This window comes from Symsagittifera roscoffensis, chromosome 4, assembly GCF_963678635.1.
Source record: "Symsagittifera roscoffensis chromosome 4, txSymRosc1.1, whole genome shotgun sequence".
Lineage (NCBI taxonomy): Eukaryota > Metazoa > Xenacoelomorpha > Acoela > Convolutidae > Symsagittifera > Symsagittifera roscoffensis.
The window spans coordinates 16,444,132-16,460,612 of NC_087065.1; the positions used below are offsets into that span (position 1 = coordinate 16,444,132).

The 16,481-nt window shown below is 34.2% G+C and overlaps 1 protein-coding gene across 2 annotated transcripts in view; it reads right to left on the reverse strand.

Moving 5' to 3' along the window:
- LOC134843527 (meckelin-like) overlaps positions 1-16,481 on the reverse strand; it is an 81,943-nt gene that overhangs the window by 32,606 nt on the left and 32,856 nt on the right. Inside the window, exons 5-6 of one of the 2 annotated variants that reach the window (XM_063859632.1) lie at positions 14,600-14,696; positions 13,623-13,646 (exon numbers count right to left, since the gene is read on the reverse strand). In XM_063859632.1, coding sequence (XP_063715702.1) covers positions 13,623-13,646; positions 14,600-14,696 — 121 coding nt within the window. The remainder of the gene's footprint in view (positions 1-13,622; positions 13,647-14,599; positions 14,697-16,481) is intronic. The other variant, XM_063859633.1, reaches the window with a different exon arrangement.

Genomic DNA, 16,481 nt, shown 5'->3' on the forward strand with positions numbered 1-16,481 from the left:
TTTGAATTCAAACCTATTCACAAATTTTTCAAAATCACAATCTCATCCATAAAATATTTGAAAAATTCGAATTCAGATATCATTTCCTTACATGTCTATAACAACACACCTTACCAAGTAACATTACCTTTAGGACTTTTAGGATATTGTGAAACCAACGCTACAATATCACCAATACACGAAAAAGCCTATCGCGTAAATAATATACTCCAATTACTAGATATTTGCCAATCTACAATTCTTAATGAAGAATTATCTATAAATAATATAATAAGTAACGAAAACAGAAATACGGATTATTTCACAAAAACTCCATATTTCAAACCTACATTCAACATAAGTAACTACACAGAGGACCAACAGAAATTTTTAACAATGTTTAATTTCCAACATTCACAAATAACACAAGACGAATTCGAAAAGTTAGCCAAACAGCTAATTAAATATTCATCAGTCTATGCAACATCAAAATTCGATGTTGGAAAAATCAGTTCATCACTACATCTCCCGTTAACACCAGACGCAGTTTTCAAAAAACAGAGAGCAAGTAAAGTACCAATTCACTTACATGATAAAGTGAACAGATTACTCGATATTTTAGAACAATACAACATTATATCACCAGTTAATAAAGAAGAACAACCAAAAGGGAACACATTTATCAACCCCGTTATCATTCTAGCTAAAGGAGAATCATTAAAAATCGTTCTCGATGCTAGATACCTCAATTCACTTATAGATGAATCAAAATGTAATTGGCCCATTGAACCAATACAAGTTATTTTAACAAAAATAAACGGCAAATACTTTACAACCGCCGATATGAATAGTGCATACAATCAAATGCCACTAGATGAACAATCACGACGTTTAACACAATTTGTTATCGGAAACCAACAATATGAATTCAACCGCTTATTCTATGGAATATCCATAGGACCAGCAGCATTTTCAGCTTTTATGAGCAAAATTTTTAGACCACTAATACTCAAGAAAAACGCAATCACCTATTTAGACGATGTTTTTATGCAATCACAAACAAAAGACGAGATGTTCAATGTTTTAGAAAAATATCACCAAATACTTCAGAACGAAAATCTGAAGGCCGCCCCCGATAAATCACACTTCTTTTTGACAAGAGTTAAATTCTTAGGACATAATATAGAAAGAAAAACAATCACTCCATTGAAATCACGCATTGACGCTATTCAAAAACTTCAACCACCAACAAATAAAAAGAAAATCCAAGAATTTCTTGGAATGTTAAACTTTTTAAGTAAATATGTTTATAAAATGCAATTATATCTACGACCATTTTATAACATCCTTAGACAACAAAATAATTTTGAATGGAACACAGAACATCAAACACGATTTGAAGAAATAAAGAAACTTTTAACTGAACAAATTTCAAACATAATTCCAGATTCAAATCAACCATTTTATGCAATGTGCGATGCTTCGAACTTTGGCATCGGTGCAGCACTATTACAATCACATAATGGTACAAATAAAATGAACCTCATATCAGCAAATTCTCGATTATTCACTCAAGCAGAGCTACGACTCTCAACTCTAATGAGAGAATGTACAGCCATAATATATACACTGACAGAATATGAATTTCTGATACTTGGATCAAAACATCCAACAGTTCTATTCACAGACCATAAACCAATCATCTTTCTCTTTACACAAAAATCTAACCCAAACCACCGAGTTTACAGATTTCAACTAATTCTAATGAAATTTCCAAACTTACATATAGTTTGGACTGCAGGAAAAAATCTTGCATTACCAGACACCTTAAGTCGAAATACACCACCTGAATTACTTACTCGAAAAACAACAGTTGAAATACCCAAAAACATAAAATTCTACCTTGCAGAAAACGAAACATCACCCCGATTGGAATGCAAATATGCAGTAAAAACTGATATTGAACAATCACAAATAAATAGTTTACAACATTTCCCACTTTATTTAGATTGTCAAAATAATCATTATGAAGTTGATCTACTTGGAACATCAACTTTCAAACCAATCCCATATTCTCAATGGATAAAAAATAACACCCAACAAAAACGAACAAAACAACACCCACCTAAGAAAGACCATTTTCCACTAATTGAAAAAGAAAATTTAACTGATAAAATAAATTTATCAGGACCACAAACAAATGATTCAAAATACACAATAAATCAAGTTTTTGACCTCCACGACCCACTTGATACAATACCCTTATCTAAATTCGAAATTGAAAACATTTTTCTCCCTCCAACAGAAACAATTACAATTTCAACACTGAAACAATATCAAAATCTTGACCCGATAATTAGACAACTAAAATCATGGCACAAATATAAAACTAAACCTGTCAAGGCAGATTCAACCATTCTAGGAAACAAAACACTCCTCCGATACTTTCGTAAATTTAACAACACAACAATTAACGAAAATACAGACCTTTTAGAGTATAACCTGAATGAATCTACAGTTCCCTGTCTCCCTTTAAGTATGATTCTTATAGCTTTTAATATTTCACATACACAAAATATTAAAGGACACTCTGGATCAGAAAAAACATATTCAAATTTTATACAAAATTTTTACTTCCCAAATGCACCAATTTGGATAAAAGTACTATGCAATGATTGTATAGTATGTCAACTAAATAAACCTTACCCAAATCAAAAACAAATAGCACAAAAACAAGATTTTAAAGGACAAAGTTTGTACTTTAATCATCGTATCTCATTTGATACCAAAGGACCAATTTCACCCTCATCCGAAGGAAACTCCTACATTATGGTAATTGTTGACGCATTTACACATTATGTAGCACTTAACCCAGTACCACATTGTAACGCTTATTACGCTTACACAACACTCTATGAACACTGGATAGCAAAATTCGGACTACCAGAAATTTTAGTTACAGACAACGGTACAGAATTCATAAATAATGAAATTATCACACTATGTCATTTATATAACATTAAACACAAACCACGTACATCTCATGCACCTTGGACAAACGGCTTAGTCGAAGGTATGAACCGTTCATTACACGAATATCTTAGATGTATCATCAACGGAAATGATACAAAATATACCGAATGGTCAGCAGATGTAAAATTATTTCCCTTAGCATATAATTCACAAATTACGACAACTTTAGGAATGTCACCATACGAAATGGTTTTTAACCAAAAGCCACGCAAACCAATAATGTTTACAGCAAATTCTCATAAAAACGCACAAGGTTATTGTCAACCAAATAAAGACTCAATTTGTTATAACCTACCTTTACATACACACGATGAAGATCATTTTCATCACCCACAAATTCTTAAACTAGCCTCCGGTACACACACCGAATGGATTCTAAATAGAGATAAAAAACACAATGAAATTTATCAAAAAATAACAAAAAAGTTATTACAAAGACAAAACATTAATGAACAAATCAATTCACGTTTTACACCAGCCTCCGAATTAAAAATTGGAACATTTGTTTTAATACCTAATTTTAATACTCAAAAGGGAATTTCTAAAAAATTACAACCCCTTCGAAAAGGACCATACCAAATAATTGCAAGACCCACTGAGGTCACATATAAAATTACCGACTCAAACAAAAAAGAAATCGTTCAACATCGAAACAACCTATTACCTTATTACCCAAAAGAATACGCACTCCGCGAATTAACTCAATTATATTCTTTCACAGGATTAAAAATCATTCAAAATGAACCACATCTGAAAAACACAGAACAAAATGATAACCCCACCGAAAATCAAAACACAAAACCAACCGCCACCAAAAACAATACACAAAACCATAAAGAATCCCCAAAACAAAGAAAAAATAGAAAAATGACCGAACAAATAATACCCCAAGAACAGATCGACAAATCAGAAAATCGAAAAACAACAAGACTCCGAAATCAACCACGTAAAAACTATAAAATATTCATCCCCCAATCTAAAATTTTAAAGAAAGTGGAATTTCAAAAGTAATTTTAACATTATACTTCACAACCTTGAAACCTCCGAAACATTTTTCATTTACATTTTTCAAAATAACATGCTGACAAGTACGCAATAATTCTAGTTCAAAATAGACCAATAGGATTCATCCAATCCGTCACTTTCTCTAACTCAAACTAAGACCAATTAGACGAATAATATAGAACTCCAGGCACATCTATAACTATAACTTTACGACCTCCAGGTCAAAAATAAGCAAACCACTCCAACTTGACAACTAAAATAAATATCACCATAATACCATACCCCTCCCTTATCTAATAACCCAAAGATCAACAATATTTCCCCAACTCAGACCACGAATACCCCCAAAACAAATTTGTTAACTTAGCCTAAAGTAACAAAATGAACATTTTAATTAGCCTAAAGTATAAAAATCTCACCATACCCCGGATCATTTGACAAACAAAAATAAAGAAAAAGACGACCTCCCGATCACCATGAAAATTGCCCCCAACAATTTTTTACAAAACTCAACCCACTTGTCAAAAAACTAATAAATAATCCGACCACACTTGAAAATCGCCTCAAACAGCAAAAAATATTCGACCAAGAGATCATTTCTTAAATGCTCTTCTCTCAATCAGTTACTCAAATACTCATAAATCTTAAACATTTTTTTACAATACTTGAAACCTTTATAATATTTCTTTTTGATATACTTGAATCTTTTCTAATAATCCTAATCATTTTTTGTAACATTTTTTTAATTTTCTACACTATACTCGAACTATTCCTCCAACTTTCCAAAACCCTTGATTATATCCACAGGTACGATTTATACAACTTGTCTAAATGATACGAACAATTTTCAGTAGAACTGATATTTTTTTATTGTTTGTAATTTTCATAACATTTTTATCATCCCTCATTTTGACAATATGCAAATGTATAAAGAAAGCAATCATCACATTTGCCCTAGCAACAATTTTTCTAATTATTTTTTTGGAAGAATATTATAATAAACATAAACCTTCCCACTAAAGTAACAATTCAAAAATCCATCAAAAATTGCTACCCAACAGTCACAGAATCAGTCTTCACCGACATCATCCCAAGATAACCCAACACCACCTTCAACTACTCAAAATCCTCAAACATCTACACGAATTTCTTTTCAAGACAATCCATACACTTTTGAAGAACGACATGCTCGTTTATCAGAACCACTAGAACCAGTTCAACGACAAGCACCTCTAAGCGAACCAACATATAACCTATACCCAACACTACCACAAGAACTAAGTAGAATAAGAAATCCTAGTCAAAACCAAAATACAGTCGAAATAAATAGACAAATTATACATCCTCGACGAAACAGAAATTTTCAAACTCCCCGAGTTCATTTTGATATACCTCAATCCCCATCACAAAACACTCCAGAAAACCCCATTGGTATATTACCAGAAACCCCTACGCTTCTTTCACAACGTAGCACCTCAAGCCTACCATCAGATTACTTAGGTTCAACACCAACATCTGAACAAATACGTGAAAATCCCTTTAACCCCCCAAACCAGGCATCACGACTACCATATTGGACAACACATTCATTTACACAAGGTGAATTAAATTTAGTCAATAATCCAATAGATATTTCTACGGATACAACAACATCCTCATCACTACCAGAAACATTATCACTACCATCAACACCATCAATAAGCCAGATTTCACCACCACCTTTTAACTTAAATTTTCCAAATAATCTCGACGCCAGATATCGAGAACAATCATCAATAAATATTCCTTTAAGACTAGATTGGAATACATTTACAGCACCTCCACCATTATTTGGACAACATCAAGAAAGTAACCGCCTTCATAACTGGGCACTTAATAGATTACAATATCGCCAAGATATTCACAACGATATCCGTGATCACAATATTCAAATACTCCAACAAAACAGTTTACAATTAAAGTTTGAAATCACAGTTAAGTTAAACAATATTACCCAACATCCCTACCCATTAAACCCACCTAACATAACAGCTCAATCACTACCACCACCGTTTATAACTACTGAAGTAATATACAAATACGACAGATATACCAAAAACACAATTGGCTACATTACATTTTATAATCCATACTCAGGATTATCATACACATGTATATTCTAAAATTATTAATTTTTCTCCAACTCCTTTTTCTAGTAATCTCAAATCAAAACATAAACCCTTCCCCTCGTACAGGACCACAAGATTTATTAGTAACACATTACGATTGTGAAGAAAATGAACAAAAAACACTACATAAATATGCAATAAATCAAGTATCACAATGTGAAACAGAACCACAAGCTATAGAAACCACAAATGTAATAGCAACACTCTATTCAAAAGCCCGAGCAACAACAGTTACAGGTTATAAATTCACAGCAACATTTTCCGAAAAGAAAGTACATTGTTCACAAGTCTCGAACGGAAACAAAAACCGACTTGACCATGAATCATTCTATCAGAGTAATATAGAACGTCTTTTACATCTCAATCCCGACGATTGTAAAAATGAATTACTTAGACTAAACATCACACAAAATAAAAACTCCGAAAGAAAGTTAGTTAACTTTCAAGTTTTTTCAGACTCTGTACATCAATCACAACTTGAAAGACACCAAGGACATATAAAACTAGACGAAAAATACCCGTATAACGGCGCACACGGACGATTAACCTATGACCTACACGATAAACATTGGATACCACACATTGGTATAAATAACCCATCAAACTGCAAAGCAGACACAAAAAATAAAGGATACCAAGAAATAATGTTTTTCGATTGGAAAATACAACTCGAAAAAATACAACTAACACGAGATTTATCAGATAATACAATGATCTATCAAGGAATCCGATTACCTTGTAAAAATGATCAAGGTTACTGCGACCCTACAACGAGAACACAAGCAACAATTGTTTGGTTCCCCGAAGATACATGTACAACATTTCAAGTAGCAAGAATACACGCTCGTATGATAAAATTTCACGAAAAATACTTTATACAATCAATTCCATATGAACAAGTACATCCATCACGAAAACAAAGTACTAATTTTAGAAACATACACAATATAGAAAATAAATTGACACGTTTTCAAATATATCAAGAAACAGAACTTGCATGTAAATACAGGAATCCACTTCACAGAACACAATACTCTGAAATATTAGTTGAATACGAAAAAGGATTCGACATGACCACTGGAAAAATAAAACTTGACCCATATGCCACAGGTCATCCTCCAAACGAAGGAACATCCTATATACCAGTTAATTTTGAAAAAAGCAACGGACAACCTGGTGGACATCTAAAACCCCATGACACCAGAAGCACACGCTTACAAGAATTATCACTAATGAATACTACATATTTCGGTAATATCCACTATGATATTCATTTAGATATGAAACTAGATTATACAATTAGCCGAATTTTTCAAGAAATGTCACTCTCCGAATTAGAAACACTACACCAACTATGCGAATTAGAACGAACACAAATATTACAATCACTTGCACTAGCAGTATTAAAAATACCCTATGCAGGATACTTATTATCTGGAAATAGATCAAATTTTTTAGACTATGAAGGAAACATCTTATGGTTTTATACTTGTACTAAAAAAGTATCACCACTATACGTTTTTGAAGATAAACGATGTTATAAAAGAATCCCTATCTTTTATAAGAATAAAGTACATTTCGTGGATACACTTTCACGAAGAACCTATTTCTGGGATACCGCAGTCCCATGTGGATCAGAAAACAGCCACAATGTAGTACAACTAAACCCTGATGAAAATAAATATTATCTTCTCACTCCATATCCCACATTAATGCAATCACTCAAAAAATTTTCACCAGAAAGCATTCGCGCTATTGCTCGAAACCCAAATATAGACTTACAATCAATAGGAATCTATTCAAAATCAGATATTCAACATCACATTAGAACACAACAATTCCAAGAATTATTAACACAAATGGACACTATACAAAGACAATCAATAGACCAAAATTTACGCAAACTTGCGGAAACCGCAGGATTTGCCGATATCTACACGCAAGACTATAGCGGATATTTTAAAGACATTAAAGATTATATATATCTAAACGGTGAAAAATACCGTCCCCAAGATATATCACCAATTAACATTTTTAGCTTTGTTACACTCAAAAATGAGATCCTCGATTTTCTAGGATGGCCCTACTACATCTTAGAAAAATTGACTATTTTATACGCAATGTTTAACTTTATTGGATTTCTTTTCTCACTTTTAAAAGGAATCTACAACACATGTGCTATACACACACAAGTAAACAGACAAGCAAGCGTAGCACGCATACTCTTTGCAGGATTTTTTGGAATCTTTTCTACATCTATAAACAAAATTCTTTTAGACGCACAAATAAAAGAATATAACACAAAAATAGCAACACGACAAAATACATACGACGAAGAACATAACAATGTAGACATAACGCCAACGGCACCACAATTACCACCCCTACCAAATAACCATCCACTATCCCTAGTCCCACGAAATTTTCGAAATTTAGCCATCACACATAATCCAAATTTTCGACTCACCACATCACAAAGTCCCATCCAACATATAATGACACACCAGTCACAAGATCATAATACTTATGAACAAATTATTGAACAACCCCATACCACCGCTTTTCAGTCTCAAAATAATCATTTTTTTAGCCCACGATGAGCCGCCAACTTGGATCACTACACCGATCAAATTCCCACCCAACCAATCTTACCTCTCCAATCCCAATAATACCACTTTTTGCTTTTCCGCCACCCGATTTTCCATCTAGTAATGTAACATCAGGCATGAATTCCGACACTAATTCACACATCTCAGTTTTATATTCCATCTCACAACTCAATAACCCGAATATTGAAACCCCCGATGAATTTGCCGACTCAGAACCATCCCCATCCAATAATTTTCATAACTCTTCTAATTTTTCTCAACCCCCTTTTCAACCCATATTATCCAATAACCCTGACCCAATCACTTCCACACCCTCTTATGCTTCCCAAGTTACCCCAACCTACTCCTCATTTCATTCTGACCAATCATCTCATTCTCCAGACACCCCCCGAATCTCCCCAGAGCTAGATAATTTTATTACCCTTCAACAACAACCCTACCACCTCCATACCCCAACAATAAACCAAATCTCCTCCACAATAAATTCATCCAACCCCCCTACCCCTACACCCTCTTCAAATTATACTGAATCATTAGCACCATCATCCACATCAACTGAATCTTCACTCAACACTAATAGAGCTTACCGCACTTTTAAAAGAAAGTTCCCCAACCATCCTTTCCCAGCAAAACCAGGAACAGCCCGTGAATACATCAACCACCCCAAGCATACTAACACAAAAGAATTTTTAGCCATCACCTTACCCTCATTCCCACAATACACCTTAAACACCCCCCACGACACTAACGAAACACGCAACTTTGTAGATGAATACGTTTTAATGCCCACTCTCTCTTGGACCTCATATTATCATTTTACTAACCCTCTTTGCTTACCTTTATCTAACACTCACATCGATATAGAGCGAAATACGGACATGCTATATCGACTCACTACACCACTAACCGCTAGACAATTTACTTACGTTGGATATAAAAAATCACTAAAAACACACACTGCACCTAGAGCTAACGAATATACACTCGAATACTATGATCACAACATCATCAGAGCTAACCAAGATCAATTCTTAGACGACGATCGCTTCGCTAATCCACAAATTACCGAGAAATTTTTCATCAAGACACCATATATATTTACACTAAACATCTTCGACCGAAAGTTTGATCACATTATTTCAGAAGCACTAACAGACACACAAGCATACGAAAGTTTTAAAGAACGCTTCCAAATATTTTCACTAACCTTTCATTTCCTTGCACCACACGAAAGAGATTTACACTGCTCACACGATATTATGTTGCGCACTAAACAAACCCACACATATAGTTATTATCGCTTCATCCAAAATCACTTTGACCTACACACACCCTCTAGACAACCACACCATCGTTTTCAATTCATTAATTCCAAATACACTTCACCATTTTTCCTAAATTTCACATATTGCATTAAAGATACTAACCTTCATGGTATTCTTCGCAATTATGATCCCATAACCCAAATGTACATCTTCTGTCCCATCACCAAGACCTTCAACGCCGAAGAATCCCGACCCTTCCTTATCCCGCACGAGTTTGTACAACCTATAGAAATCCCAATTTTAGAATTCATCCACAACACTAAATTCAATCACAAATTATATAATCTAATCCAAAACACACCTTATGAGTTTGCAGTTGGCACTGAAGAACTAACCACTATTAAGGCACTTCAATTGCTTTGGCCACTGCTTCAGACTAAAAATATCATCCGCATCTTAGCTAAACTACTAACAAATTCCGATCTCATCCACGACATCTTCCCCCACGGTTTTTTCCCCGACGACTAACAGGTAAGTATGAATTAAATGAATATTACTAACTAATTAAAATATTAAAAAACTCACCATACTTTATCCATGTTTTCTTTAGATTTTTAGCCTTCATCCGACAATTACCTACAAAAACCACAAAAGACAAATAAAAATCGCAAATTTCATCAAACAGATTTCAAAAATTCTATTAATCTCTTACACTTATAAATTTATAAATTTAATACCAATGCAGTAAATTCATTTCTAAAATTTTCCCCACAAGCAGTAAATCTAATTATGATGAAAATTTGTAACTTAAAATTCCCCCATAACTAGCAGTAAATTTCCAAATTCTATGCAGTAAATTAATAAAATGCAAATGCAGTACTAACCTTTTGATATTCTCATTCATTCGCACAGAAATTCTATCCACACTCGCACAGCTCGCCCACGAAGAATTGTTTAAAATAATGAATTTCAGTTTCAAGTTTTCACACTCAACAACTCTAACATATAATAACATGTTTCAAACCTTCCTTTAACCCGGTTGGAAAGGAATCATATACTAAACAAAACTAACCAACGCAGCTTACTAAATACCACAAATCATAGAATAACAGCATGACTAAGAAAAGGAAACCAACGGTACCCAAACCGGATTAACCCAGTTTAAAACTGGATAATTTATTCTTTTGAAGACTATTATAAAGTCTAAGAAAGAAATAATCAAACACAAAAAAGTCGAAAGACAAACCCATACCACGAACAATTTGCTTTTTGGAAAAAGGACATAACCAACAAGACATAAGAAAAACCACAACAAACCCAACATAAAACGTTGTCACATAACAGGACCCCTCATAAAAACCGCATGAAATCATACTCCCACTCCTGGCCTAACCCACCAGGAAGGACGTCCTGAGCATGCTCTATAGCCGGCCTAACCCACCGCGCTACATCCACGCTTTGTGACCACACCTCTATTTTTAATAAGAGCTACTCAAGGGTGAGTAACTCTTCAAAATAACCGAACTAAAACAAAAAGCTTTTGTGAAAACAACTAACTAAAATCATAATTAAAAAATATTAAACTAATAAATGTTTTATAAAATGTAAATTACATTATGCAATACATAGATCAGAATATAACACCAAGGACGAACATCTAAAGACAAAACGACCCCACTACACTCGAGAGAGAATGGCCAACCACAATCGATATGCCACTCACAATCACAACTCAAAGGATTTAGAGTACGACTTGACTTCGCAGAAAAGGACTTCATTGAGCTAGACCAATGACCACCTCGATGTTCAAGTATACGTACAGATCCGAGTAACCAGGCATCCCCTCCACGCACAATCTCCACGCCATTCCCAAACTAGATCAGACACAAAAGAAGTTCTCCACGCAGAACAGAAAAACCTGACATAGCCAACCATTCTGAAATCAGATTTGAGTTTGTTGCAAAGACTTAGTCGTTGTCACTAGAAGACACAACGTCTTATGTCTCTAACTCCAGCCTCCTGGAACTTCTTTAACAAAGAGGAAACGGAAGAAAATGATGTTCGCCAAAAACTAACGTCCATCATCCATCCTTCGAATCGCAGAAGAACTATTCTAAAAAACTCTGTAAAACCCGGATGGGTGGAACCTGATCTAAACTACATTTTATGATTGGATAAATTAGATATTTTACCAATGTAAAGTATTTAATATTAACCAATCATGATCCATCTAACTAACAACCCACTTATTTGTAAGTGCTGAAGTTACTTGTAATTTCAGCACCAGAGAGATTTGAATTTAACTTAGAAATTAGTTGGACTCTCCCGAGCACTTCAGCAGCCGCAATAAACCAGTATACCCTAGATCTATTGAGCCTAGCAGAGACTAGTTAAACAACCTGAGACTAGATAGTATAAGAGTAAGATTAGGATCGGTATTAGACTAAGAAGTTGCACGAATCTATCCGGCCGAAAATAAGATAGCGTGACGAGCAGACGGTGTACCCTATCCGAAATTACTCTATGAGTTATACACTCCAGTCCTAACTCACTGTGCTCATTGAGTGATGACATCAGATCATCTTGCATTTGTAGGAAAGCCATCTTGATCATTTTCAGAATTAGTTTCCACGTATCGCCTCTTGCTTTTTGGTACATTCGTAGCCATCAATAATAAGAGTGTTGAATGATAAAATAGACAGAATGCAACAGTTTTTGCAATCAATCTACTCCAACTTGTGAAAATTGCAGATTTAATTTAGTTTTTGTGATAACGTACAATCTTCAGACAAAGTGCTGACAGCCTCTTTTCAACAATAAGGTTGAATTTGCGACTCAACTGAGTATAAAGTTGTGGTCCTAAAAGAATTATCATTTGCAGGTTTAAAACTTATCGTTCCTTAACAGAGTTAAAGTAAACATCTAGGAGAAAAACTAACTGCGACACATTTCAGATAAATTGTAATGACGTATGAAGGATAGTTTGACATGACCGATAATCACCAACCTTTCATCTTAACGGCAGCGGTAAAGAGACTACGAGACTATTTTGCAAGCTTGACCCAGAACGCTCTGAAACTTCACATAAACGTTCGACTATGTGGCAGTATTTTCAAGACCTGTTCGTCAAAGTTCTAACATTTGTTCACTATCCACATACAAACTGGAGAATTTCATCCCCCTGGGTTTATGCACTGCTTAGCAACGAAAAAAACTACAATAAGTTCTTTAAGCTTGATTTTTCATTTTTGGTATAAAAACGAATCCGTCAACTAATATACGCCAACGAATAAAAGATTATTTGAATTCTAACTATATGCTTCGAATGCATTTACTTGATAAAGGTTAGAACGTAAACCCTGGGGGGACATGCTGCCTTTGCCTCTTAAAAATCTGCGGCAGGGACCCTGTACCAAAAATCAGCACTAGGCGGATAACAACTAAGATGAAATTTTAACGATTGATTCTTTAAAATGGGTTCGCTATACTAATGATTGGCGATAATGACCGTCTTAGATTTAATTTTAGTTATCCTTCTACGGGTGAACAAGTTCCGGTCCAACCTTCAAAGTCAGTTCATCATTCCCCTGGATAAAAGAGAACCATCATAATTGGAAGGTTATTATTACAGATAATTCTGTGACATTGACGTACAGTAGATGTTATCCTTTTCTAGTCTCTAAGTTATCGCTTAAATTATTAGTTACAGTAGGTTTTTTTAAATTTATCCAAGCTATCGATGAAAATAAAAAGCAAGAAACTTCAGCGAATCTCAGAATTTTGGTGCCTGTTCCGTTATACGACCCTGAAGATGGGGAAAAATGTCATTAACCTTGAGACTAAAATTCGATTTCATCCGTTATTCGGCGGATTTTACTCATCTCAGCTGAATTATTTAAATTTTGGCAATTGAACTAGTTCATTCGATCAAATTATATTATACTTCTAGATCATATTATACCCCCTTACACTAGAGTGAATTTCTTAGAAAAACCGTATTATATTCACTAATATAGCCAACAGAAAATTGAAAAAGAGTCATGAACGCAAGGAAACAGAAAAACATACTGGCTGTTTTTTGAAAAACTTTAAATCTCCAACTTCAAAGAAAAAATAGATGGCTTAGAGCTCTTTGAATTTCTAGAAAAATTTATGATTGAAACTTTTTTGATAAAATCAACCCAATTTGAGAAAGCTGGATCCAAAAGTAAATTTTCAAATTTGCTGGGAAATCTGAAAACCAAATTCCACTTTTGTGACTTCTACATTTTCGCTGTTCGGTAGTGGAGTTTGTCTTCCTTTTAACAAAATGAATGAACTGAACTTGAAAATAAATTAAAAGTCAAACCGGCAAAGTGTAAATCTGAGCCTGAACAAACTTTACAATTTTCCCTGAAAAAAAAAACAAAAAATCATCTCCAAAAGACCTATATAAGAGTATGGACTACGTACATCGACTCTTAATAAACCAACATTCGGGTTCCATTCTAGATGCATTTTTCGAACAACAAACAATAAGTGCAGTTAACACGTCACTCACATCTCTGCCCGTGTCCATCGTGTAGTCCTCAGGGAAGTTCTCCGTGTCCTCAATTTCTTCCACAGACAGTCTGATTTCAGGCACAGCTGGTGGCAATCTGAATAGCAAATTGCATTATTGTTACCAACTCAGGTTTGGTTTTAATGTTTTTTTTTTCATTCTATTTTTTTTTCTTTTTTTTATAACACGTCTTTTTTATGTTGTTAAAATTTTTTCTTTTCTGGTATAGACAATATCGAAAGGAAAAAACATTCATGTCCATAAAATATCGAAGTACAAAACGTGAAAATCAATATAATAAAACTAATAGCTACATTTTTGATGTGAAAATTTTTAAGACGAGAATGATTTGATTTCTTTACAAAACGGAGAAATGAGTAGTTCAACTTTTTTAGAAATCAGGCGTTTTTCCATTGTGGCAGGTTCTTCCACTAACATTTTTTCCATTGCGGCCTCAAAGCTGTTTGAATTTAATTTATAGAACAATTTATGATCGAGATTTTATGATGAAAATGGCTCTTTTCCCCTTCCCTTCTCAAACCCCCAACCCACCCACCTTTCGTATTTTCTCCTTCTCTAGTTGTTTCACGTGTTATTGTGGCTAAATGTGTAACTTTACTATGCCAAGTATGAAGAACAAATGTTCACAATTGTTAGTTTGTTCATCATACCAAGTGTCATTGCATTATGAAAAAAAAAAAATTTAACACAGAGGCGAAAAGGAGCAAACATAAAACCATACATAAAAAACATAAAAAGTCGATAAAAAGAAATATGTTGAAAGCATCTAGGTGAACCAAAATATTCATATATCTCGATTAAAGATAACTGGAGGTAGCTGTTTGATAATTTTGGAATTTGTTACCTGATAAGGGATGAAATGGCTAACTTGGAAAACTGGACTTTGCACAAAAGCTTAGTTGATTCTCACGTTCTTGCTATTGAACCCTTCCTTTCAGATTTGATAGGGTAATTTCTAAGAAAAAAGTTTCTAAACAACCACTAAGTTCAAAAATTTGACTTTCCGAACAACATAACTTTTTCTGCGATAAAAAAAGGTCAAAAACAGTCAAAAAATCAAAAAAAATGACTTTTTCTAGAACCAAAAAACTTTTATACAAAAAATTGGACATGAACACATATGTAGAAGAGCTTCCCAGATTCTCACAAACCTTTCTTTGATTGACCCCCAAAATTTCAGATTTGGGCGAGTAGTTTTTGAAAGAAGTCAGAATAAAAAACGGCCAAAATCAAAAATTTGACTATTAAGAAGGCCATAACATTTTGTGTCGAAAATATGGTCGTAGCTGCTGCTGCAGGGGAGATTAACAAAACCCGTTCTGCCCATTGAAGCCGAAATTTCAGACAGAGGCGACGCTGTGCTTCGCAAACACAAACGAGGAAAATGCAAAAAAGAGCTCTAAACAGGCAAAACAAAGTGAAATAAGTAAAAAAAACTAAAATACAAATAGACTATGAGTATCACGTTCTCGCATCTGCTCCGCAATCGCTTGTAACTTTACTAAAACTAGCCACCAATAAAGCAACTACAGTTTCTATCAAATTGCCTATGCTATGTAGCAAAAATTCCATCAAAAAAACTACTTCAATGTTCCGGACTTGAATCTCCGTCCTGTTGATTTGGAGTCTCACGTCCTGGCATCTGCCACGGTTGCTTGGATGCGCCTGTTTTTATGTTTTAGTGATACGGAAATGCGTAATTTTAAAAATTTCAAAAAAATGAACTTTATGCAAAACCCTAGAATTTCTCTGCTTAACTAGGGGATTAGCAGCTTATTTAAAGGAGAAAGCTACTACTATCTCTTTCAAGTAAATTCTTTCTCTCAGATTTGGCTGGGTAATCTTCGAAACAAGTGAAAAA